Source organism: Euprymna scolopes, chromosome 17 (genome assembly GCF_053919585.1).
Source record: "Euprymna scolopes isolate OS-2025 chromosome 17, ASM5391958v1, whole genome shotgun sequence".
Lineage (NCBI taxonomy): Eukaryota > Metazoa > Mollusca > Cephalopoda > Sepiida > Sepiolidae > Euprymna > Euprymna scolopes.
The window spans coordinates 105048913-105074413 of NC_136498.1; the positions used below are offsets into that span (position 1 = coordinate 105048913).

The 25501-nt window shown below is 35.9% G+C and overlaps 1 protein-coding gene across 1 annotated transcript in view; it reads right to left on the bottom strand.

The window, feature by feature from the left end:
* Window positions 1-321: 321 nt before the first annotated feature.
* LOC145296861 (telomerase Cajal body protein 1-like) overlaps window positions 322-25501 on the bottom strand; it is a 245506-nt gene continuing 220326 nt past the window's right edge. Inside the window, exon 12 of the mRNA XM_080142995.1 lies at window positions 322-537. Within this exon, the coding sequence (XP_079999121.1) occupies window positions 399-537 (139 nt within the window). The 3' untranslated portion in view covers window positions 322-398. The remainder of the gene's footprint in view (window positions 538-25501) is intronic.

Sequence of the window (25501 nt, forward strand, 5' to 3'; positions counted from 1 at the left end):
AGACTAGTGGTACCTATTTACTATGCCTCCCCACGGGACAGAGTTAGACACCAGGGTCGTTTTTTAACGTGGAGAAAAGGTACAAAAATAAAAAAATTGTCTAGTGGTAGACGCGTCAACATCTTGAATGTATGAGCGAATTGTGGTTTTGTAAAGACAGGATGCTCTCTGATGTAAGATTATCATGCAGTGATAAGAGAAACATGGAAACAACATGGCTGGAGGTTGGTTGGCACAGATATACATGGTTTTCATAAACTGATAAAAAAATGTCAGTGTGGGTTGGAGGGGGGAGGAAAATCAAACAAAATTGGTCAATTATAGTTTCCAAAAAGAATGATTTTTATTTTTGATAAAAAAAATTAAAATTAAAAGAAAAAAAAAAAAAATACAATTTGTCAGTTGAACCACCAAAGTCGAAGCTCATTGGTATACGTCGGCTTTTGTAAAGCGTCATCATCAGGTTCTGAATCATCAAAAAATGAAAAGTGTCGCTGTCCTGAAGCTGATGCAATAATCGGTAACGATGGATGAATACTGAAAAGAAAACAGAAAAATTTTAATTCATTTTTTTAAGTCCATTAAAACATTTATAAACAAGACCAAAACATATTTTCCTTCGAATTTAAAAACCAAACTTAAGTCATCCAAAGGTAAACTACTACTTGATTTGTCTGTTTTAGGAGATTTTAGCAGGGACCCGATGTTGCCCGGAATTGAATGAGGATTAATGAATGTTTCACCCCTTCCATATTTTATTGTCATCGAAACCAATAAAATCGTCCATTTTTTTAATCAAATCGATTAATTGCCCACTCTAGTTGGGAGTATCATTTTCACAACGTTTCGATTGATGTAATCTCCGACCTTCTTCAGATGTATCTTGTACAAACTTGGGAATGTTTCTTTCTTTTTTTTTTTTTTTTTTTACATGGGTGTCACCACTTATCAAGGCCGAGAGGCCACTCAAGGATAAGGGTTAATAGGTATACATTAGTCATTGTGATTTTAGCATAGTAAACAGTGGGAATTTTGTAACTTGGATTACTTAGGGGGACGATTCAATTAGAACTTGTTCACATTGGACTTTTTCTTTTTTTTTTTTTCATAGGTATCACCACATTATCAAGGCCAATAGGCCACTCAAGGATAAGGGTTAAAGAGTGTACAGTAGAAATTGGACAATATAATAATCATTAGTAATGAAAATTTGTTAAATTTGATAACTTATATGGAACGGCTCATCAAGAACTTATTTACGTTAGACTTGAACACAACCATATTGTAGTCAGCCGGAAAGCAGGAAAACGGAAGACAATTCCACAGGCGTGCAGTTCTAATAAAAAAGCTTTGTTCATGGAATCTACGTTTAGGTTTAGGCACAGATAAAGAGTGGGGGGAATTATTGATAGTGTTTACAGCTAGACGAGTGTTTCTTGTGAAAGTTTTGCGAGGGGGGACCATAGATTGAAGCTCAGTCGAACACGTTCTATGAAAATAACGATACATCAGAGACAAACTCGCAACATCTCTTCTGTGAGATAGAGGTTGCAAGGAAGAGAAAAGGACATCTCCTACGAGGCTACGAAGTCTATTTTGAACTCTATCAAGGCAGGACAAGTCCTTTCTAGCAGCTCCTGCCCAGATGTGGCAACAGTATTCCATCCTTGGACGTACCTGGCTCTTATATAAATAGAGAATTGCATCAGCAGTGAGATATCTACTGGATCGATAGAAAGATCCCACCATTTTTCCAGCGGCCTTGGCAACAGATTTGATATACGTGTTCCATTTAAGATCAGGAGTAATGGTCAAGCCCAGAAGCTTGTCAAAACTTGAGGCCTCCTGAAGACGAGAGCCATTCATTTCAATTGATGCCAGATGGGGATCAGAATGTTGATGATGTAAAGAGAGAAGCTTGGTTTTAGATGCATTAAAAGTAACCAGCCACTCCTTTCCCCATTGTACTACATGCTCAAGATCAGAGGAGAGAGAATTGGAGAGAACTTGGTCGTTTACTGTCTTAGATGTGCTACCATAAATGGTAGTGTCGTCAGCATAAATGTCTACAAATGATGTAAGGATGTGATTTGGAAGATCATTAATGTAGATCAGGAAAAGAGTTGGGCCCAGGATGGACCCCTGAGGGACACCGGCATTAATACTGTGGGCTTCTGATTTTTGCCCCTCAACTACTACTCTTATGAACCTATCAGAAAGAAATGATTTAATAATTGAGAAGACATTTCCAGCTATACCATAGCTAGAGATCTTATGAAGTAAACCTTTATGCCATACCCTATCAAAGGCCTTAGATATGTCAAGAGCAATTGCCCTAGAAAGGTTGCCTCCGTCGAGAGATTTGCTAATCCTATGAGATATAACTGTAAGCACATCTGCTGTAGATCTAGCAGAACGGAAACCATATTGAGTGTCACTAAGAAGGTTATTTTTGTTGAGATGGTTGATTACTTCTGTATTTAACACAGATTCTAGCAACTTACTCATGACGCACAGGAGACTTATTGGCCTGTACTGAGAGGGAGATGAGCGATCACCTGAATTCTTAAATACAGGGCATACTGATGAAATTTTCCAGGGAGATGGGAAGCAATTCTCCTTAAGACAACGTTTAAATAGTTTTGTAAGTATGGGCGCTAGTTCAGGTTGAAGTTTTTTGAGTACTATAATTGGAATACCGTCCGGGCCAGTTGCTGTCAAAATCGGGAATTTAGATGGAATTTTGAACGGGACTCTTTATTTACTTTATAAAAGTAGCATGCTCCTGTTCGGTCAGCCATGACTGGATAGAGGTCCTAAGTAATTCGCAATTGTATTTTTTGGTTGCCCACTCTGAGGATTGAACCTTCAGGAAAATAGCACTTTTGCAATTGATTTTTCCAAATACACTAACTACTATGCCATGGGTCCTTGTGGACAATTCTAGTACAGAGCAAATAAAGGATTCCATTCAGAATTCCCTCCAAATTCTTGAGTTCAACAAAATACACCTGAAGAAGGTCAGAGGTTACATCGACTGAAACATTGTGAAAATGACACTCAAGATGAATCCAAATAATACGAATTGAAACATCTTGTCTATGAAAGTCTTGCCTTAAGTTAGAAAATTATCTAAATTGCAGACTACGTCTTTTAGCAGGACAATAGACCGGCACATATGACCAAAGTTTCACCAGAAGTTTAACAGACATAAGTATATAGAAGCTAGAAGTAACGTTAAGAAAGAAATAGCGACAGCTAAGAGAGAATTTATGGAAACCACTAAAAAACGCATCGAAGCACAAAAATTAGGAACTCGTGACTTCTGGAAAATCTACAACAGTGTAGTAAATAATCGGCAATCAACAATTCCTCCACTAACCAACAATCACGAGGTTGTTTGCTCAGCAACCAACAAGGCTAATATGCTTGCCAGCCAGTTTGCCTCAAACTCCACACTGGACCCTTCCAACCACCCTTTGCCTGACTTTCCTTTGCAAACAGACGCCAGGCTAGACGATCTGAAAATCACTCCTGCTCAGGTACATGCTATCATAAAAAACCTTGACACTTCAAAAGCATGTGGACCTGATCTCATCCCAGCTGTGCTATTAAAAAAGTGCTCAGCCGAAGTAGCTTCAGTTCTCTCCAAACTCTACAACAAATGCCTTAATGAATCATGCTTCCCGGGCTGTTGGAAAACTGCTTCTGTGGTATCAGTATTCAAGAATTCTGGCGAAAGAACTGACTCATCAAATTATCACCCCATTAGCCTCCTCCCACTTTTTACCAAAATATTTGAGACCATAATTAACCATGCTCTAGTTCGTCACCTTACAGATGCTAAACTTCTGACTGACAAACAATATGGATTTAGACAAGCCCGTTCCACAGCAGACATCCTCACTGTAATCTCTGAACGTATATACAATTCACTGGACAAAGCGGGGGAGAGCAGAGCGGTAGCTTTAGATATATCTAAGGCTTTTGACAGGGTATGGCATGAGGGTCTCCTCAGGAAAATTAAATCATACAGTATCACTGGTAGAATACTTAACATAATTAAATCCTTCTTAGATAAGAGAAAAATCCAGGTTGTCCTCGACGGTCGTACATCTAAACAGTGTGATATAAATGCGGGAGTGCCTCAGGGGTCTATCCTTGGACCTCTATTGTTCCTAATATTTATTAATGACCTCCCCGACAAAACTGCCTCTGAGATGGGTATATATGCTGATGCCACCACACTCTATAACAGGCATGGCAGGAAAACAAATGAACACATAACTAAAAAAATAGCAAAAACACTAGAGGATGACCTCCAATCTGTAGTGGAATGGGGACAAAAATGGATGGTCACATTCAATGCTGCCAAGACTAAACTGGTTTCCTTCAATAATTACAAGAAACCTTCTCTGCCACCTATAGCAATGGCCAGTGATTCCCTGTCTGAGAGTACATTTTTCAAACTGCTTGGCCTAACGTTCACAGGAAACATGAGTTGGAACAATTATATTGAAAACATTGCCAGGGCTGCTGCGAAGAAGGTAGGCTCTGTCTACCGTGCTAGAAAACTACTGACACCTGAAAGTATCCTGTACCTCTATAAGGCCACCATTCGCCCATGTATGGAGTATTGCTGTCACATTTGGGCTGGTGCATCTGCTGCTAGTCTCTCGCTCCTAGACAAGATTCAAAAGAGAGTCGCCAATCTGATAGGCCCTGAATTGGCATCTAAGCTTCAGTCTCTGTCCCATCGACGAAACGTTGCATCCCTCTGCCTGTTCTACAAATATTTTGATGGTGAATGCTCTGACGAACTGCAGAGACTTGTGCCCCCACGACGTAGACACCCTCAACAAACCCGACAGGCAGCTAAATCCCACCCCCACACAGTAGAGATCCCTAGATGTAGAAGATCTTTCTACTCCAGTCAACAAAAACCGTCCTCTCATGACGAGATCGGTTCTACGCATGCGTCAGATGACGTCATGACCTGATTTAGTTTAAATAGTTGAAAAACTGACTGAATTTCATGTACGTTTTGTTAGCTCAGCTGGTTAGAGCATTGGTTCATTATTTAAACGTTTTGGGTTTGAATCATGGTGGGAGATGTATTTTTTTTTTTTTTTCGGTTTTTTAAATTTAAATATTGAACCAGTGTTATTTAAGCCATTTTTCACATAACGTTCGTTTTTCTGGGCTTTTTTTTTACTTCACTTATTCTTAGGTTTTCATTAACACCCCCAACCGACCACACACACCCAAAAACACTCGGATACCCACCGATTTTTTAAATTTTAATATCGAAACAGGCTTATTTAAGCCATTTTTCACATGTTTTTTTTTGGGGGGGGGGGTTAACGTTCGCTTTTCTGTTTTCTTTTTCCAATTTTTACATTTAACATCGTTCGTTTGCCTTACGTTAGTTTTTTTCTGGGTTTTTTTTTTTCGATGCTTTGATTACCCCCCCCCCCCCCCCCGCTTAGTTTTTATGTTTTCTTTTTTTACTTCGACTATTCTTAGGTTTTCATTAACAACCACACACGCTTAAAAACATTCGGGCAACGCCGGGTACCCCCCCCCCCCCAGTAAGAATATAAAAGTCATTCATACAAACATGTGTTCGGGTAAAGAGGATCAGCGAATAGTTGTATGTAAGTATTTGACAGCAAGACATTGTGCATGTGTGTGCATTTACCTTTTATCGTTGTTAGTGTGTATGTATATGTATAAGAATGCTGAAAGACTGAGTTCTTTTGCCTGGTCAAAGGTTGGGGTGGAGTATTAAGTAAATTGGTTTGGTTGGTTGGTTGGTTGGTTGGAGTCTGAATAATTGTGGCTGTTTATCTCCTTGCTTTATAGGAGTTTCCAACTTCATACTGACTTATTATAAGTAAATTGGTTGGTTGGTTGTTTTTGTTTTACGGCATATCAACCTTTTTCAGGTTATTTAATGCCGAATCTAGTTATTTTGAGGAACGATTTTTAATGGAGTATATTTGTTTTTTTAAGTCAGATTCTATTTAACCCATAGTTGGGACCCCAACAGGTACTACCACTCTGGGTCAGAGTGGACCTGAGAGCAATGGCAATTAAAGGGTGGCTCCACACTTCCCAAGGCCCGCAAGGTGGGGCCTCACCATTGGATATAGTTTTAGGTCATATCCAGGACCTAAGTAAATTGGTTTGGTTGGTTGGTTGGTTGGAGTCTGAATAATTGTGGCTGTTTATCTCCTTGCTTTATAGGAGTTTCCAACTTCACACTGACTTATTACAAGTAAATTGGTTGGTTGGTTATTACATTGACGTTCAGTTGAGCACTTGACATGAAAATAATGATTTACATTTTGTAGCAGAATAAAAAATTATAACATTTTTTCTTTTATCTTTTTCATCATGTCATTCGTTTTTTAAATCTGAACATCTGAAGCATCCATTTATGCCGTTTAAAATAACTTTGAACAATTTTGGCTCCAGATGCATTTGTCAACTAAAAAAAAGTTACTTTTGAAAATGATTTAACAATTTCTAATTATTAATAATTTCTAAAACAAACGTAACAAATAATAATTCAACGGATTATTCAGGCAAGCCAGAAAACTTGAAAACTAAATGAAGAGCAGCAATAAATTAATAATGAAGTGAAATGTTGTGCAAAAAAAAAAAAAAGATGAAACAAATTTAAACCAGGAAACGAAGAATAAAGTTGGAAAAAAAATAATTAAATTAGAAAATTAATTGCTTACAAAGAAACTCATCAAATGAAAAAAAAAATCATGAAGAGAGTTAAAAACAAATTAGGAAATGTTTACAAATTAAATCGATTATCTATATATAGAAAAATGAAAAGCTGTGTATGTTTGTTTGTATGTGTGTGTGTGTGTGTGTGTGTGTGTGTGTGTGTGTGTGTGTGTGTGTGTGTTTGTATGTCTCGCAAAAACTTTTGACACGGGTCACAGATTTTCACAGATATGCATCATTTTAAAGTTCCAACCTTCGCCCGACAAATATCAAAAAATTAGCCAAAAACATTAATTCCTTCACCCTAAAATCATCAGTTTTGTACAGGGAGGGGGTGCCGAAAAAATCGTTCCTTCATTTTCTCTGCTCCTGCTACTACGACAATGACGTCATGTTTGACCTAGAAAACGTTTGCGTTAGTTTCAACCACCTGCAAGTGTTTTTAAAGGTTTAATTTTATCCATTATTAAGTGTACGTCTCTTTGGTGTAGGGGTAACGTGTCGGGCATTTTTTTCCGCCTTAGCCTCGATGTTTCGGGTTCGATCCTGTCTTTCTACCTAAACTTTTTTTCCTCTTTTACACCTTTTTTTTTTTTTCCTTTTTTTTTTTTTTTTAAATGTTCGCTACTTTGTTTTGTTTTGGTTTTTCCAATTTTTCTTATCATGTTTTTTTTTATAATATTAAAACAGGGTTACCCTCTCTTACATACACACCCCCAAACACCCGGGCAATGCCAGGTACCCCCGCTAGTTGATTATAGAAAAGGCAAAATATGTGTGTATGTGTGTGTGTTTGTATGTCTGCCAAAACCTTTCGACAGATGCATCGAACCGTGACAAAATTGGTATCGTTTTAAAGCTTGGTGTCACAGATGACAGATATAAAAAAAATTGGTTAAAAACCTAAATTCTTTCGTCAACTGGGTCGTTTTTTACAAAAATGAGTCACTTTTTCCATTGACATTTTTTCAAACCTCATGTCAATGACGTCACTAAAAAGATGCTATTTCGACCGCCTGTGACGTCACAATCGCAGTGGACGCATCAATAAGACCATTTGCTTTTTTTCACTTCTTTTTCTTCGAGTTTGCCTACTACTCCCGATTTATTTTTTTTGCGCTCACGATTTTGCTTTTGTTTTTGCTTTTGTTTTTGCTCAACCAATATTCCTATTTATATAATTATGGTGTTTGGTTTGATTGTTCTGGGGAAGTAAAAAGTTGTTCAAGTTTCATATTCGGCACAACATTAGATGGAGTTTTAAAAGTTACTTTTTTTTTTTGTATTGAATCTTCAGTGATCAGGTGATCCCATTCTTTAAAAAAGGGGGTGCATAATGATAAAGTACATCATCATATTCGTTTTAACATCCACTTTTACATGCTGGCATGTGTTGGATGGCTTTAAGAAATTGATTTCCAAACTGACCTATTTCTAGTCATGCGTCATCGAAGGGGACAGACCCCAGTAAAAAAAAGAACAAAATAGATAAGTTTGAAAATGATATTTGGAAAAGGTTAGAATCGAACCTAGTCAGAAAAGTTAAAAAAGGAATACATATTGAAATCCTAGGAATGTATAACGATTGCCATTGTTCGTGGAAATAAGTAAATATTAATTATGTCAGAGTTAGGTGTGAACAATGCAAGTTAGAAATAATGATAAACAAATAAGTTAGATATCGAACAATTCAATTTAGGAATTTCTTTGTCTGGCAAAAGCATGTTTGGACATACATACGGAAATCCATGTGAGTGGATCACATGGTGGGGCACGCTTTTGATGTCATAAAGAAAGAGAGTCTATACTATTAATAAAGTTCTAAATGTTTATTTATTTATGTGTGTGTATATATACCAATAAAACTTTTGAACGGATGCACCGAACTGAAAAAGTTACTTGTCAACGGAATTTAGCACTGTCTGTATACAGTCGCGGTAACCTATTTTGGCATACGGACAGAACTTGTAACACAATGGATAACGCAAATCAGAAGATTCCATGTTCGAATCCTGGCAAGTTCGTAATAATTTAACCATCATTTTATCCAACGTTTACTCATTATCCTTATCCTTAGTCAAGATATTTTTGTTTTTTCAGTGATTTTGTTTTGTGCATATGGGAATTTCCCATACTCTGAGTTCACAAGGTAAGTGTTGATGGTAAGACAATGCTGAGTGTACTTGATGCTGAGTGTATTCGATTTTGTGTTTGAGTCGGCGTTGTGTGCCGACTCGGCGCAACTGCTAGTTCCCAATATACTCAGAGAGGGTTTGAGTTACAGTGAGAGCCGAACAGAGTTAGAGAGCAGAGTCAGAAAATCAGACTGAGAGTCAGAGAACCTCTTGAAAGCGAAGAGGAGAAGATAAGACAATGTAGATCTAAAAGGCTTGAATCCCTGATCGTCATCATCCAGATGGAATAAAGGTTTCCATATATTTTGTAAATCTTGCCTGCTTTTGTCGTCCTTGAAATGAAAGGTAATATGACTTTTATCAATCTTCTTGTAAACGAACTTTGTGCAACACTCCTTCCAAGTATTATGCGTCCTCATCATCATAAGTAATGAATCTCCCCTTGATGTTAAAAAGAACTGTATTACACTTCTCTCTCCGCTCTTGTTAAAACTATGAAGACACCTTCAGTATTGACATCATTTCCTTTGGCTTTCCCCTGTGAGTTGATCCTGTTACCTCAACTGTTCTACATCTACTAACGCAAGAACTCTCATCCCTTCATTCAAGTTAGTTGTCTTTTTATATTGTCCAGATTTCATCTTCCTCTGAGGTGATAAGCTTGTTTTTAAGACTCACACTAGACATACATCATTTGATTCTCGTTTCTCTCCATGCAACACATGTCCTCAACTCTCAATGACCAGATTTAACTTCCATACATTAACACAAGACCGATAGATTCTTATCTTGTTCAACAGTAGTAACACTCTATTAGTTAACAACAGAAACTCCCTGAACTAACTCTATCCACTCCTAACTCTTGCGATCACACCAACACTTGCTCTACCCTGTGTTCCCGGCAACAAAACTGCAAGAAGCTCAATAGCTTCAACATACAAATACACTTTCTCCACATCTCCATCGTCTTACACTTCTAACACACGTCTGGTTATCATCTTTAAATTAATAGTAATTCCACTTCTTGTGTATCTGTAACATTACAAACAAACAAACAAAGGAAACAAATCAATAAAAATCCGGCTCGGCATTTTTATTTTCTCTTTTTTAACAAAAGTTTTTATTACATAGTATTCAATATTTGAATCTCTCCTCGCCACATCTCAGCTCAGTCATTTTAACATTCGAAATTAGTCGCTTTTGATGATCTCTCTCTTTTTCCGCCCCAAGCTCAAAATGTCATATGGAACAAGATAGAGTAGCGAAGTTGTTTCAGTATAGCCACGTCTTTTTTTTTTTTTAAACTGCGGTTGTTTTTTGTCTTTTTCTATCAACCTGTTTCAAATTATTTAATGCCGAATAAAATTATTTTCGTAAAATGTTTTAAGCATCAACTTTTTAATATAGAGCATAGGGAACTAGAGCAACAAATAGGATTCGGAATAAGGTCGACAGTATAAACAAGGTAGAAATGGTTGGGAATGTTGACTTTTGAATGGTAAGGTACATGTATGGGTGTACAAGGCAGTGTAGTGTCATAATTATGTCATGGATGTTCAGGGTACTATAAACAGGTGCATTGTTATTGTGTGGACATTACTCAAAAAATTTCTTGCTGCCAGATGTCCATCTAGCCTGGTTTTGTTTCTCCTTCTTTTGACTGCATGTCGGCCACAGTCGGTCCAATCTAGTCATCGACTTTACATGTCCATTTTTCTTCAACACTCACTTTTCTTTTTTCAACCACGTGGTGCACTTTTTCTTTTTTTTTTCCTTTTTCTTCTCGCGCACACTTCTAATTTGCATATGCACTTTTTCAGCTACTGCTGCTGCTAATCTCTTCACAAGCCAGCGCATCCTTTGCTGCTGCTGATACTTCCCCACGCACTCATACGCACTATATTACACATCTGAGATTACTTTGGAAGGAACAAGAGTTACATGTATGTACTATCAAATAAAAGTGTCCATACAAAAAAAGTCTGGAAACTTATTTAAGGTATCTCGTACCATAATGAACTAGCTGGAGACAGTGTAGTGTATTTACAAAGAATTATAGAGAAATTACAATAAATTTAGATTTCTCAGCTACCATACCCTATGCGTCTGAATGACATTCATCGTCCTGTGCGTACACAAATTATGAAAATTAAACAAATGAAATCTTTTCATTTTAGCTGTTTTTCATATCTCACATGACTTTCAATCAGCAAATGAAATTTATGGAAAAGAAATTCCATTCGAGTTACGTAAGAATGTGGTCCCGTTGAGAACGGTCAGCGATGCACTGGAACCGGAAATTAGTTGATTTATGCAGAAAGCCTCACGAGTTCACCTTCGGCTGACATCAACTTTTTCATTAACGAGAAAATTTAATTTCAAATTTCAAACTCAAAACCTTTTTCACCAATTACTGATAGAACCATGCGTGCGCACACTCTGCACTGGCAATTTGGGAAGAGAGTTTTACATGAGGTCATCATATTTGTAAAAAGTCCTGGAAGAATTCCATAGGAGAATCTGAAGGAAGGTACAAGAAATTAGAAAGCACCGAGGTACTAATAGTCTAAAATCTCTAGAGATAAACTTGTAGTATCTGTTTATTTGTTCACAAACATCCCCTAAGATTTTGAACATGGATCCATTACTGAAACGCACGTCATCATATTCGGTTTAATATCAATTGGAGTTACGTTTCTTCATAAGAATAATAAGATTCTAAAAAAATATGCAATTTAATGTCTGAAATAATTAGAGAAAACGTGTAGCATTTCATGCATATGAAACTATCAATTCATTAAAAACGAATATAAACTTCCTAAAGAAACATACTTTTTTATTTTTGGTCTAATTTATACAAATATTAACATTAGAAATCAAGTTGAAACTGTAAGCAGAAATAACTTAAAGTATCATTTGTTTTTGTTTTACGGCATATCAACCCTTTTCAGGTTATTTAATGCCGAATCCAGTGATTTTGAACAACAATCTTTTTAAAGAGTATATTTGTTTTTTTTAAGTCAGTTTCTATTTAAGCCATAGTTGGGACCCTAACATGTAATACCGCTCCGGGTCAGAGTGGACTTGGGAGCAATGGCAATTAAAGGGTGGCTCCACACTCCCCAAAGCCCGCAAGCTGGGGGCCTCACCATCGGATATAGTTTAAGGTCATATCCAGGACCATAACTTAAAGTAGTCAAACATGAAGATAGTTGCATGAAGCAAACCTGTATTCACAAGAAACTATTGAATGCTAACGAAATAAAATAGTAAAAAGGAAGAGCAAAGCAAAGGAAAATCAATTACAGTAATGGACACCTGATCAGCCGTGAATAATATCAACCAATGAGAGCCCTTGTTGACGTACAGCAGTAATTATTTCTCTAAGCACATGCTCATGGAGAGCTTGAGAGACTATTAGACACTATCCTCAGCATGACTAACCCACACTGGCTTTTACAAGGAATGATGCATCTTCTTCAAGTGATGCTACTTCAAGTAACATCATGAAGCTGGATATTCTACCAGACTAGATGAATTCTTGTCATAAAATATTGTAAAACCAAGAGACCACAAGAAAGATATGCTATAACTAGGGCTGTGACAACAGCATATTCTTTTGACTCAAGTATATGTCTGACAGAGTAAGACAGTCAATCAACCGAGAACTACATCCATCTATATAAAAACATATAAGATATTAACAGATATATACTCAAGAGTTAAAATAATGAAAAGAATAACATAGGGGTCTATGGGAGGCCATATTTATGACCTTTTAGAGTTATGTGGGTAAAAAACATGTTTTAAATGACCTGGGTATTTTTTATACTATTTTTATCATTAATTTTGCTTTTTATTGAAACTTGTTTTCCAAAACCTCATTCTTTTAATCATTTTATGAACAAAAAGGAAAAACACTCATTTCCATTCTTTTAATTTTTCCTGAATATTTGTACGGTTTTCATAAGGGCTCCGTGGACCAGATTAAAGCCTCTGACGGGTCAGATCTGGCCCATGTGCAATAGTTTTGAGACCCCTGCTATAACATATTTAAATAATCAATTGGGGAGAGAAAGATTATGTTCTTAACTTCTATACTAAGAAAAAAGGGAAACTTTAATGGAATATTTGAATATCTATGTATCTCATATTGAGATCAAGTGTTAGACTCAGGAAGGGGGGTTCCTTGATTTCTGAGAACTTTGACTGAAATAAAATGAAAAAGAAAAAGAAAACAGACAAAATAATTAAATAAAAATTAATGAAATTAATAGTGAAAACGAAAAGTACAAATTCAGCGCTGCTTCCTATCAGCTAAAATTCAATTGTTCAATTTGCAACATATATATAAAAAAACTAGTACATTTTTTTATATATTTCTTTGCAATAGATATAAACAATCATAGACCAACATTTAAAATGAACAGTATAAATATAAAGCACAATAAAAACTATTTTCGAAAACTGTTAAATCACAACTATAAAAAGTGTCGCATTTTATTGGGCTAATGACAATCACGTTGACACACCGGTTCTCGCCAGATCACCGAAATTAAGCAACGTTGAGTCTGGCCAGTACCAGATGGGTGACCATTTGGGAAGGCAAGGTGCTGTATGCCCACGAGGTAAAATACCAGGTTGAGAAACGGGCGGGGTCTATCCTTCTCACAATTTAGTGATTGCATCAGGATCTAGTTATGGCATCAGGATAAAAAATACCCTTGATAGACCTGGTATTTAGCTACCAACAAGATTTGAATTACACAACAAACTTGTTTAGTGAGTTCAATCTCGGCTACGGCCATGCTGGATGGATGGACTGGTGCCACCACATCAAAATCACATCATGAAAATATTGGTTTCCTGACCTTAAATGCACCAAACATTAATGTTGTTTTTTTTTTGTTTTTGTTTTTTCCTTTGCAAAACTCAATCATGCTCTTCAAAGCAAAAAAAAAAAAAAAACTGTCTACCAAACAACCAAAACAAACAGCATGAATAAATATTTGAAAATACTTCAAACATACAAGATTTGTCTTCAAAATAGATGGATTCGGCATGTTGTAAGGCAAAATATCCAAAGCAAATCTATAAATATTTTAAAATACGATCCATAAATATTTTAAAATATGATCCATAAATATTTTAAAATATGATCCATAAATATTTTAAAATATGATCCATAAATATTTTAAAATATGATCCATAAATATTTTAAAATACGATCCATAAATATTTTAAAATATGATCCATAAATATTTTAAAATATGATCCATAAATATTTTAAAATATGATCAATAAATATTTTAAACTATAAAGAACTTTAAGCATAAAACTCTTTTCCAAAATTACAAGATTTCGCATTAAATAACTCGAAAAGGGTTGATATGCCATAAAACAAAACCAACCAAAACAAACACCATTAATAAATATTTGAAGATATAAAGAACTTGAAATATAAAAACTTACATAAAAAATTATTGGATTCAGCATTAAATAACCCAAAAAAGGTTGATATGTCATAAAACAAAACAACAAAACTAAACATTGTGAATAAATATTAAAATCAATTATCAGTCAAATAAAGTAATGTGATGATGTAGTTGCTGTTGTTTCATCCAATGCCAGTAGACGCAGGTAAAGCATGAACAAATTCCCATTACCAGAGTTCTTAGTCGGCCATTGCAGCAACCAGCTCAGTTCCTGCCAGACCAGTTTTCTCTTCAATAATGGATTTCAGTGTTACATATCGACATCCAACTCTTCTTTTTTCATCTGGAGTCAAAAGTAGGAGCTTTACTGCCAGTTCACCATGGCAACTAATATGACCGGCAAGTGCTAGACGTCTCTGTCGCACAATATTGGAAACACGAGGTAGGGAACCATACAGTGACTTGTTTGTTGGGTGACTTTTCCAGGATATGTTGTAGGCTAATCGAAGCATTCTTGTATATTTACTACTGAGATGTTTTCGGTGTGATACACTTAGCGTCCAGTACTGTGATATCGGTCTAATATTCTTGCTTTTACTTAAAATAATGTTTTATGGTAGAATTTAAGATTCAAAATAGTCATCTTCGTGAAGTTTAATTTCTCAAATGTAAGATGTTGAATTTATCGAGTTTTACATTGAAACATTTCAAATGTAAAGTTAAAACCGTTATTAAAAACATTAAATTAAAAAGAAATGTTCAGGTATGTAGATTCTTTTATTTATTTTTTTTTTTTACAAAGGAGTCACCACTTATCAAGGCCCTGAGACCACTCAAGGATAAGTGTTAATGAGTGTACAGTGGTCAAGAGGAACAAGTTGTAGTCATCATTAGTAGTGGCAATTTGGAAAATTGGATTACTTAAGGGGATGATTTATCAAAAAAATTTGTTTATGTTGGACTTGAAGACAACCATATTGTAGTCAGTTGGAAAGCAGGAAAATGGAACAGAGTTCCACAGGCGTGAAGTTCTAAGAAAAAAGCTTTGTTCATGGAATCTACGTTTAGGTTTAGGCACAGATAAAGAGTGGGGGAAATTATTGATAGTAGTTTCAACTAGACGAGTGTTTTTTGTGAAAGTCAAGCCAAGGAGAACCATAGATTGGAGCTCAGACGAGCACTTGCCATGAAAATAACGATAAAGCAGAGACAGACTTGCAACATCTCTTCTGTGGCAAAGATTTCAGGGAAGAGAACAGGGCATCCCCCACTAGGCTACAAAGTCTATTTTGAACTCTGTAAAGGTCAGATAAGCTGCTTCTAGCAGCTCCTGCCCAGATGTGGCAATAGTACTCCAACCTTGGACGCACTTGGCTCTCATACATGTAGAGAATTGCATTGGTCTGCATTTAAAAAAAAAAACAAAAAAAAATAAGTTACTGATGAAATAAATAAACAAATATAGAATTGTAGAAATCAGACTTTCCTGACTTAAAATGCATAAAATTTTGCTGTTATTGTTTTGTTTTTATTGTATTATTCCTGTTACTTTTCAGACAGCTATACAATTTTTTTTTATCTGTACCAATTTGTTTCTTCAAGTATTTTGAATATCAGTCAGTCATAAGTCTTAATTATTTCTTTTTTAATTAGAAAAATACTTGAAATCGCCAAATGACTGATTGTATTGAAGTAAAAAAAAAAAAAAATCAATGAAAAACTAATGATTTTTTTAGAATCAAGCAAAAACAAAAATAATTACAAAAATCTTTCCTTTTGTGACAAATGGAAAATACATAGACTAACAGACAGTTGGCCATAAAATTAGAATAATGAAAAAAGATTTGACGTGAAATTTAGGTTCCAATGATGCGTGTTCGAAAGCACAGACACACATGTGAAATGACATCACCAGCAGGGAAAGATAAAGACCTTGAAAAGGAGATCATGTTAGAGACGGAAATAATGTTTGAAATCACGTTAAAAGCATGGATGATGTTAGAGAAGATGATCATGTGAGGGACGTCACAGTGGTAATGAGAGAACGGGAAATAAATGTTGTTGTACAAAAAAAAAATTCTTGTATTCTTTATCTGCTTTGCGACTGAAGCTACAACGTGTTGGTTCCCAGACAACATGACAGATGTAGCAAAGACTGTATGAAAAAATTGTTAAAAACGCTATTTTGCACATAAAGTTAGAGTAGTGGAAAATTTAATGAGAAGTTTAGAGTTAGAGTAAGGGTTACATGTCAAAATATTGCATCACAAAGACAAAGCTTGTAGTAACACATAGGAGATAAGCTGATAAAATCTTTCTCTTTTTACCTAAACTGTAAATTTTTAGTGAGAGATGACTATTATGTATATGTAATGTACACTGAAAAATATAGCATCATTAAATCCCAATAACTTTGTGTTATCATCATTATATCATATGAATCCAAAAATTTTATTGTCGGCATTGGTTTTCCCGATATTTTTCTAGTCAAAATTCTTTCTAGAAAGACATTGGATACTAATAGGAGGGACCATGTTAAGATTGCCAACATCTTAAGTGAAAGTGATGTTGTTATTATGTATCAGTTATAGCGATCAAAAGCTAGAGGGGAAATAACTCTAATAAAGGAAGTAAGAGTTATTGCCCTTATATAGATGAAAAGAAAAAGACTAGAGAGTTCCAGAGAGAATAGACAAAATGGTGGCTGCGCTAACACATGCATATCATGCTGTAAATATGATTTGTGCTTCGACTGTAATAAATAGTATTTAACCTAAAATGATATTGTTTACTTTTCATTCAAATATTCAATAATTCCGACAACCCATTTCTCCGGACACAACAGTATCAATATGGGGTCCCTTCACCACCAAATGCAATGCTTGAATTAATTTCCTTTTGCTCATTCTCTTTTTTATTAGTTTAGAACGTTACGCATGTGCATGCCAAATCTCACCCACATATGAGACTTTGATATCATGAATTTTTAAAACATTGCATTGTGCAGACATTTTTCTTCTTTTCTTTCAGAGATTTCTGCATCTGACATACCAGACAGGTGCTCTGTCGTTTTTTTAAGTAGTTTCTTCTATTACATACTAGCCTGGGTGCCCGGCATTGCCCGAGTGTTTGTAGGTGTGTGATTAGCAAAAATAAAAAAAATTGGTAGTAGGCAGGCAGGCTCGAACGCGTGACGCGAAAGAGTGTTGGTCGAGCAAAAAAAAAAAAAGAAAAGAAAAAAGGAAAATTGCGAGTGCAAAAAAAAAAGAAAAGAAAAAAGGAAAATTGCGAGTGCAAAAAAAAAAAAAAAAGAAAGGAAAATTGCGAGTACAAAAAAAAAAAAGAAAGGAAAATTGCAAGTGCAAAAAAAAAAAAGAAAAGAAAAAAGGAAAATTGCGAGTGCAAAAAAAAAAAAAAAGAAGGAAAATTGCGCGTGCAAAAAAAAAAAAAAAAGAAAGGAAAATTGCGAGTGCAAAAAAAAAAAAAAGGAAAATTGCGAGTGCAAAAAAAAAAAAAAAGAAAGGAAAATTGCGAGTGCAAAAAAAAAAAAAAAAAAGAAAGGAAAATTGCAAGTGCAAAAAAAAAAAAGAAGAAAGGAAAATTGCGAGTGCAAAAAAAAAAAAAAAAAGAAAGGAAAATTGCGAGTGCAAAAAAAAAAAAAAGGAAAATTGCGAGTGCAAAAAAAAAAAAAAGAAAGGAAAATTGCGAGTGCAAAAAAAAAAAAAAAGAAAGGAAAATTGCGAGTGCAAAAAAAAAAAAAAGAAAGGAAAATTGCAAGTGCAAAAAAAAAAAAGAAGGAAAATTGCGAGTGCAAAAAAAAAAAAAAAAGAAAGGAAAATTGCGAGTGCAAAAAAAAAAGAAGAAAGGAAAATTGCGAGTGCAAAAAAAAAAAAGAAGGAAAATTGCGAGTGCAAAAAAAAAAAAAAAGAAAGGAAAATTGCGAGTGCAAAAAAAAAAAGAACAAAGGAAAATTGCGAGTGCAAAAAAAAAAAAAAAAAGAAGAAAGGAAAATTGCGAGTGCAAAAAAAAAAAAAAAAAAAGAAAAAAAAAAGTAGTAAGCAGGCTCGAACCCGTAACGTGCCAGAAGAAAAGGAGGTAAAAAAAAAAAAAACGGTTTTATTGATGCACCCATCATGATTGTGATGTCACGGGCAGTTGAAATAGCGTCTTTTATGGGACGTCATTGATGCGACGTTTGAAAAATTTGTAAAAATGTCAGCTAAAAAAATCGAGCCCTCCTTGTAGAAAAGTGCCCAGTTGAGGGTAAAGGGATTAATGTTTTTAGCCAATTTTTTAATATTTGTCGTCCGAAGGGTCGCGCTTCAAAACAATACCTCATGAAAATCCGTCACCTTTGTCAAAAGTTTTAGCCAGATATACAAACATACATATATTTAAACAGACAGGTGAGATTTATATAATAGATATTTGTAACCACTGCTATTAATCCACACGCAACATGAGAGAAAAACAATAGAAAAAAAAGCAGAGAGAATAAACCACTGCTTTGTCATCTACACAAAATTCCAGTTGCTCAGGTGATGAGACATCATCCATATGATCTACTGCAATCAGAGAATTGATCCTTATATTGCTACAGAATTAGAAGAGGTTCAGATAAAACGTTGACATTTACTTATAGACAGGATTAAATAACTAATTACTATCTATAAGAAGAAACTATACCGCTTCGGAAGACATCCCACTCCCAACTCTAAGAAGAAAAAGTCAAATTTTCAAATGTATTTCCAATTCAACACTCACCTTTAAATGACATCTTTTATTGGTTTTCAGGTTTGCTGAAAACAAATATCACAAAAATTGAATGCAGGCTTACGCTAAAAAACATGGCGACCATTGAAAACAGTAGGGATTACATTAGATAATGTACAAGTCTTAATATTAGGAAAATTATTTGTCTGTCCCAGTTTTAAATATGATTTTGTTTTCAGCAGACCTAAAAGCCTATAAAAGTCGCCATTTTAAAGGCGAGTGTTTTAGGTGGAAGGAAACTAAAGATTAACCGAAGAAACTATACCGCTCCAGAAGACAGCTCATTCCCAACTCCTATATAAGAGTATACAGTATATATAAGAGTAAGTATATTTACCTATATAAGAGCTAAATACGTTCTAAACTACAGTACTGTTGCTACATGTGAGAAGGGGCTGTTGAGAGCATCTTTCCTGTCTCGACACGGTACAAAACCGGCTTCAAAATCTAGTGAGTGATATTCTCAACTCACTATAAGAGCCATGACAAGTCTATCTCTGCTCTATCGTTATTTGCACGTCAGGGGCTTGGCTGAGCTTCAATCTATAGTACCCCTCCCCCATAAAGCATTCACAGCAAACACTCGCCTAGCTACAAACCACTGCCAACAATTTCCCTTACTCTCTACCTGCACCTAAAACTAAACAAAAATTCCATGAGCAAAGTTTCTTTCCTAGAACTGCCCATCTGTGGAACACAATACATCAGGGCTATTTACAGTCATTTTCAAGTCCAATGGAAACAAATTTTTGTTGAACTGTCTCGGAAATAATGAATTTCTACCTAATTTCCACCATTACCATTTATCACGTTGCTCACTCATTAACACTTATCCTCGAGTGGCCTCTGATCCTTGATAAGTGGAGCCTCTGCTGTGAAGAAAAAATTTTGTTTTCAAAAAGAATCTGGCAGAAAATCGACAAACTACAATCGACGCAATTGCCAAAGTGGGAATCATGCATGGCTCAGTATTTTCAATCCGAAATGGAATTCTTGGTCTGGGTAATCTTTCAGCTCATTGGGTCCGAACAGCATTGCATCATGACCAGCATGGACAAAGAGCTGACCTCATACTTTTAATGTGGATTCGAACAAATGAGGCAGAACTTTATGCAGAGTTTGTGACTAAAGATCAAAACTGACTTCATCAATGATACAGAAAGCAAAATCTATCTATATATCTATAAAAGTAAACATGCCTGTGTGTGTGTCTGTCTGTCTGTGTACATTTCCCTATGCAATAACTCTGTCAATTTTCAATCTACAGACTCGAAATTTGATATACAGGGTACTGAGATTTGGGAAAATCTTTGTGATCGGTTTTCGGACAGAAATTTGGCTGTAAAGGGGTCAAAGTTCAACGATTTGACCTTTGAGAACCCTACCAAACTCCTCCGCCAATTTTGGGTCTAAACACATGAAATTTTAGATATAGGTTCCTTGGACATGGATCTAACTTAATAATCTGATTTGAGCCGAAAACAATAAATGTTAAGGGGTCATAATAGGGGTCAAAGTTTAAAAAATTGACCGCTTTTTTTCTTTTTTTTTTTGCTCAACATACACCTCCAAACACCCAGACAACGCCGGGCTGAAATGCTAGTTATAAATAGAAAAACTGCTAAAATCAGTTATAGCTGCATGGGTGATACAGAAAAGAATGCATACTACTATTAACATCAGTAAACAGAAAAGAATAATAATAATGGTGTTTGGTTTTATGTCATGGTATATTAGTTTGTTTTGTTAGTAATATCTATATTCCTACAAATTTGTTGTTTCTTTTTGTGTATTGATATTCATATTAAACCCCTTTTTTCTGTTTATTTAAAAAGAAAATACACCTTTGTTATACAAAAGATCTAGCTAATTTGCATATTCTTTTAAACGTTCATGATTCATACTTGTGTAATATTTGCGCAAACTGTTTATAGTAAACACAAAACTCTTTCCATATATATTTATGTATGCTTGTACATTTTTGCTTAATAAATTTTACCTACCAAACTCCTCCTACAGTTTTTGGTGTACGGACATGAAACTTCATATTAAAGCTATTAGAACCCATACAAAACTTTATACTTGGGTTCTAGCCCGAGCTAATTCGTACAAAAGTGTGAAAATTAAAAAAAAAAAATGAAATTTGCCAGCTGAAGGTCGAATGACGGTATTTTTTTTTTTTTTTTTTTTTTTTACATGGGGGTCACAACTTATCAAGGCCCGGAGGCCACTCAGAGATAACGGTTATTGCATGTACAGTAATCAATGAGATAGTATCGTAGTAATCGTTAGTATTGGAGATCTGATAGAGTGTCTTACTTAAGGGGGCGGTTTGTCAGGAATTTGTTTATGTTGGACTTGAAGACATCCAAGTTGTAGTCAGGTGGGAAACAGGCAAACGGAAGAGAGTTCCACAGTCGTGCACTTCTGAGAAAGAAGCTCTGCTCATGGAATCTACGTTTGGATTTAGGCACAGATAAAGAGTGGGGAAAATTATTGACAGTAGTTTCAGCCAGACGGATATTTTTTGTGAAAGATTGGCGAGGGGGGGGGACGAGAGATTGGAGCTCAGACGAGCACTTGCCATGGAAATAACGATAAAACAAAGACAGGCTCGCAACGTTTCTTCTGTGGGAGAGAGGTTGCAGGGAAGAGAAAAAGGCATCCCCCACTAAACCACAAAGTCTATTTTATACTCTGTCAAGGCAGGATAAGCTGTTTTTAGCAGCTCCTGTCCAGATGTGGCAGCAGTACTCCATCCTTGGATGTACCTGGCTTTTATACAGATAGAGAATTGCATCAGTAGTGAGATATCTTCTGGGGCGGTAGAAGGATCCCACCATTTTCCCAGCGTCCTTGGCAACAGACCTGATGTACTTGTTCCATTTCAGATCAGGAGTAAAGGTCAACCCCACAAGCTTATCAAAACATGGAGCCTCCCCAAGACGAGAGCCATCCATTTCAATTGATGCCAGATGGGGATCAGAACGTTGATGATGTAAAGATAGAAGCTTGGTTTTGGATGCATTAAAATTGACCAGCCACCTCTTCCCCCACTGTATCACGCGCCCAAGATCAGAGGAGAGAGAATCAGAGAGAACTTTTTTCATTTACGGCCTTTGATGTGTTGCCATAAATGGTCATGTCATCAGCATCGATGTCAACAAATGATTTAAATATGTGTTTTGGAAGATCATTGATGTAGATCAGGAAGAGAGTTGGGCCCAGGATGGACCCCTGAGGGACTCCAGCAATAATACTGTGGGCCTCTGATTTCTGCCCATCAACCACTACTCTTATGAACCTATTAGAGAGAAATGATTTAATGATTGAGTAAACATTTCCAGTGATACCATAGCTGGAAATCTTGTGAAGTAGGCGTTTATGCCACCCCTTATCGAAGGCCTTTGATATGTCAAGAGCAATTGCCCTTGAAACGAAGCCTTTGTCAAGAGATTCACTAATCCTATGAGATATAACCGTTAGCACATCTACTGTAGATCTTGCAGAGCGGAAACCATATTGCATGTCACTAAGAAGGTTGTTTCTGTTGAGGTGTTTGCCTACTTCTTTATTTAATATAGATTCCAACAACTTACTCATGACACACAGGAGACATTGGTCTGTACTGAGAGGGAGATGACTTTTCACCTGAATTCTTAAATACAGGGCATACTGATGAGGTTTTCCAGGGTGTTGGAAAGCACTTCTCCTTAAGGCAACGTTTAAACAGTTTTGTAAGTATGGGGGCAAGTACTGGTTGGAGCTTTTTCAGCACTATAACTGGAATGCTGTCAGGGCCAGTTGCTTTACTGGAATCAAGGTTCTTGATTAGCTTGGCAACCTCACGCACAGATATTTGTATGTTGCATAGCATGCGGTCTGTTATAGGAGGAAATACGGGGAGTTGATGGCCTTTGTCGCATAGGGTAGAGTTAGCTGCAAAGTTCTTGGCAAATAGTCTGGCCTTGTCTGAAGCTGACGAGATGACCTCAGGTCCATTGATGATAGTTGGGATAGAACGCATGCTTCTGTTCAAGATCCTGTTTGCTATTTGCCAGAACTGGTGGGAACCAAGCCGCTGATCAGCTACTTTGGATTTAACGGACTGAGCATATAGCTCTCTTGCATTTTTTATTACTCTTTTACAGTGGTTGCTGGCAGTCCTGAAAGCAGCTTTAGTCTCAGTACATCTATTACGTTGGTAGCTATGGAAAAAGTAATTTCTGTGCGCAATGGCTGCAGCACATTCTGAGGAGAACCATAGCTGGCTGTTAGGTTTTTGTTGGAATTTTTTGGATGGTATGAATCGGTCTATGCCTACAATTAACCATTCGGTCAGGTCTGATATTATAGAGGACATATCCTTTTTTAACATGGAATTCAGAGGTAGGTCAGATATGAATGTACGGAAGCTATCCCAGTCAGCAATAGAGTATCGATATACAGTACGGTAGAGAGGTACGTCTGAAGATTTATTATATTTCATTTTTATCTTATCTGCGACAACAGAGTGGTCGGAGGATCTCAGAGGAGATAGAACAAAACATGAACATAACTCAGGGGAAGTGGTGAGGAAAAGGTCTAGAAGGCTTGCATACCGACCGGTAGTATCGGGCACACGGGTTGGTTCGTGAACAATCTGAGTGAGGTCATAGGCAGTGGCAAAATCATGACAGAACCTCCCCTCATCATCGGTTTTATTCGAGTGGGTCAGCCATTCCACATTATGGACATTGAAGTTACCGCAAATGTGAATGTTAGCCGAAGGATGAGCAGACAGGATGTGGTCAATTTTCTCAGATATGCTCTTAAAGATAGTAACCCCACTATTGTGGGGGCGATAGAGGGCAAATATAAATGCAGTGGTGTAACCCAGAAGCACATATAAGGTAAATTAGGGTCTTCTCTGGAGATATCCCTACCACATGGAAAGCCAGATGATGCCAAGGACCATGACGTCTCTCTCACTGGAGATGATGCCAAGGACCATAACAGAAGAAAGTAACTTTGCTTCATATGAACTTTCTTGATATCTTTGCAGATGCACATGTCATTCTACCTGTTGCTTATCTAAGTCCAAATTCTTTTAATCAAAGAACTTTCGTATCCCAGAAAACATTGACCTTCCTTGACTCTTTGGAGGCAATTATAATGCTCATTTGGGGGAATTGTTGTAAGAGGAGTATCATATATTCTTCTTGATCATTGGACAGATTGCCAACTATCGGACAGTTCATGTTAATAGCCATCTTAGAATAGCTCCGGCTTGGAATTTTGTTTCAACACCCTGTAGACTTGGTCAGCTTTCCAGTACAACATTTACAAAACATGGAACCTAGAAGCAGAGAACTCTACCCACAGTAAATAAAATAAGTTGTTTAATTCAAAAGTCCAACATTATGAAATATAAAAAGCTCTTAAAGAATGCTGCAAAGTACAACAGCTGAAAGGTTATGAAAATGGCAGCAGCCAAAATGAAAATATTTATAATTTATAAATGACAAAAACGTATGCCAAAAATATCTTTAAGTCTTGGTTTTCAATTAGAATTTAATTTAGTGGAATCTCATTTCTCTATTTATTTCATTGGTTTTCATTTTCTTTTGTTTCGAAAGATCAACTGATATTGTCAGTTGATCTTTGATCCAAGAAAAAAAAGGACACTAATATTTTCTTTCAACAAAAGGAAGCAAATTACTTTCTCTTAGATTTCAACTCCTCCTCCTCATCATCATCCTCCTCCTCCTCTACAATCTGTCAAAAGAACAATGAATTTGATCATGATTATACTTGTCCGCTTTTTTCTGTCTTTTGCATAATCTTGCCAATCACTGATGTTCATATTTCTGCATTTCAAGTTTCAGCGCTTGTTTGAAATGAAAACAAAAACCGAAATATTGAATTTCAATTAAAATCAATGTTATCTACTTCATTGTCATGTCGAAATTAGTAAAATATTAAAAAATTACAAAAAATGATGGAGTAGAAAACTAATCATTAATGAAAATTGTTTTTAAAAAAATTAATTCCAAGTTTTACTTAAGTAATAAACAGTTACTTCCCTTGTTTAAGTTACATTTCAAAAGATAATGGCAAATCAATGGATTGTCAAATTGTGAAAGTACATATTTTATGTAATAATGTAGTAATCGATAATATACATGTCACCTGTCTGTTTAAATGTATGTATATATGTTTGTATGTCTGCCTAAAACTTTTGACAGAGGTGACGGATTTTCACGAGATTGGTATCATTTTGAGCTCAACCCTTCGGACGACAAATATCAAAAAATGCATATATACTAATAAAGTCAAAAGTTTAAAAGCTTTTTTTTAAAAAAAAACAGGTTGATTTTTTATTTTTAAGTTAAACCTCACATTTTGAAAATATTGTCCTGTAAAAATTGGACA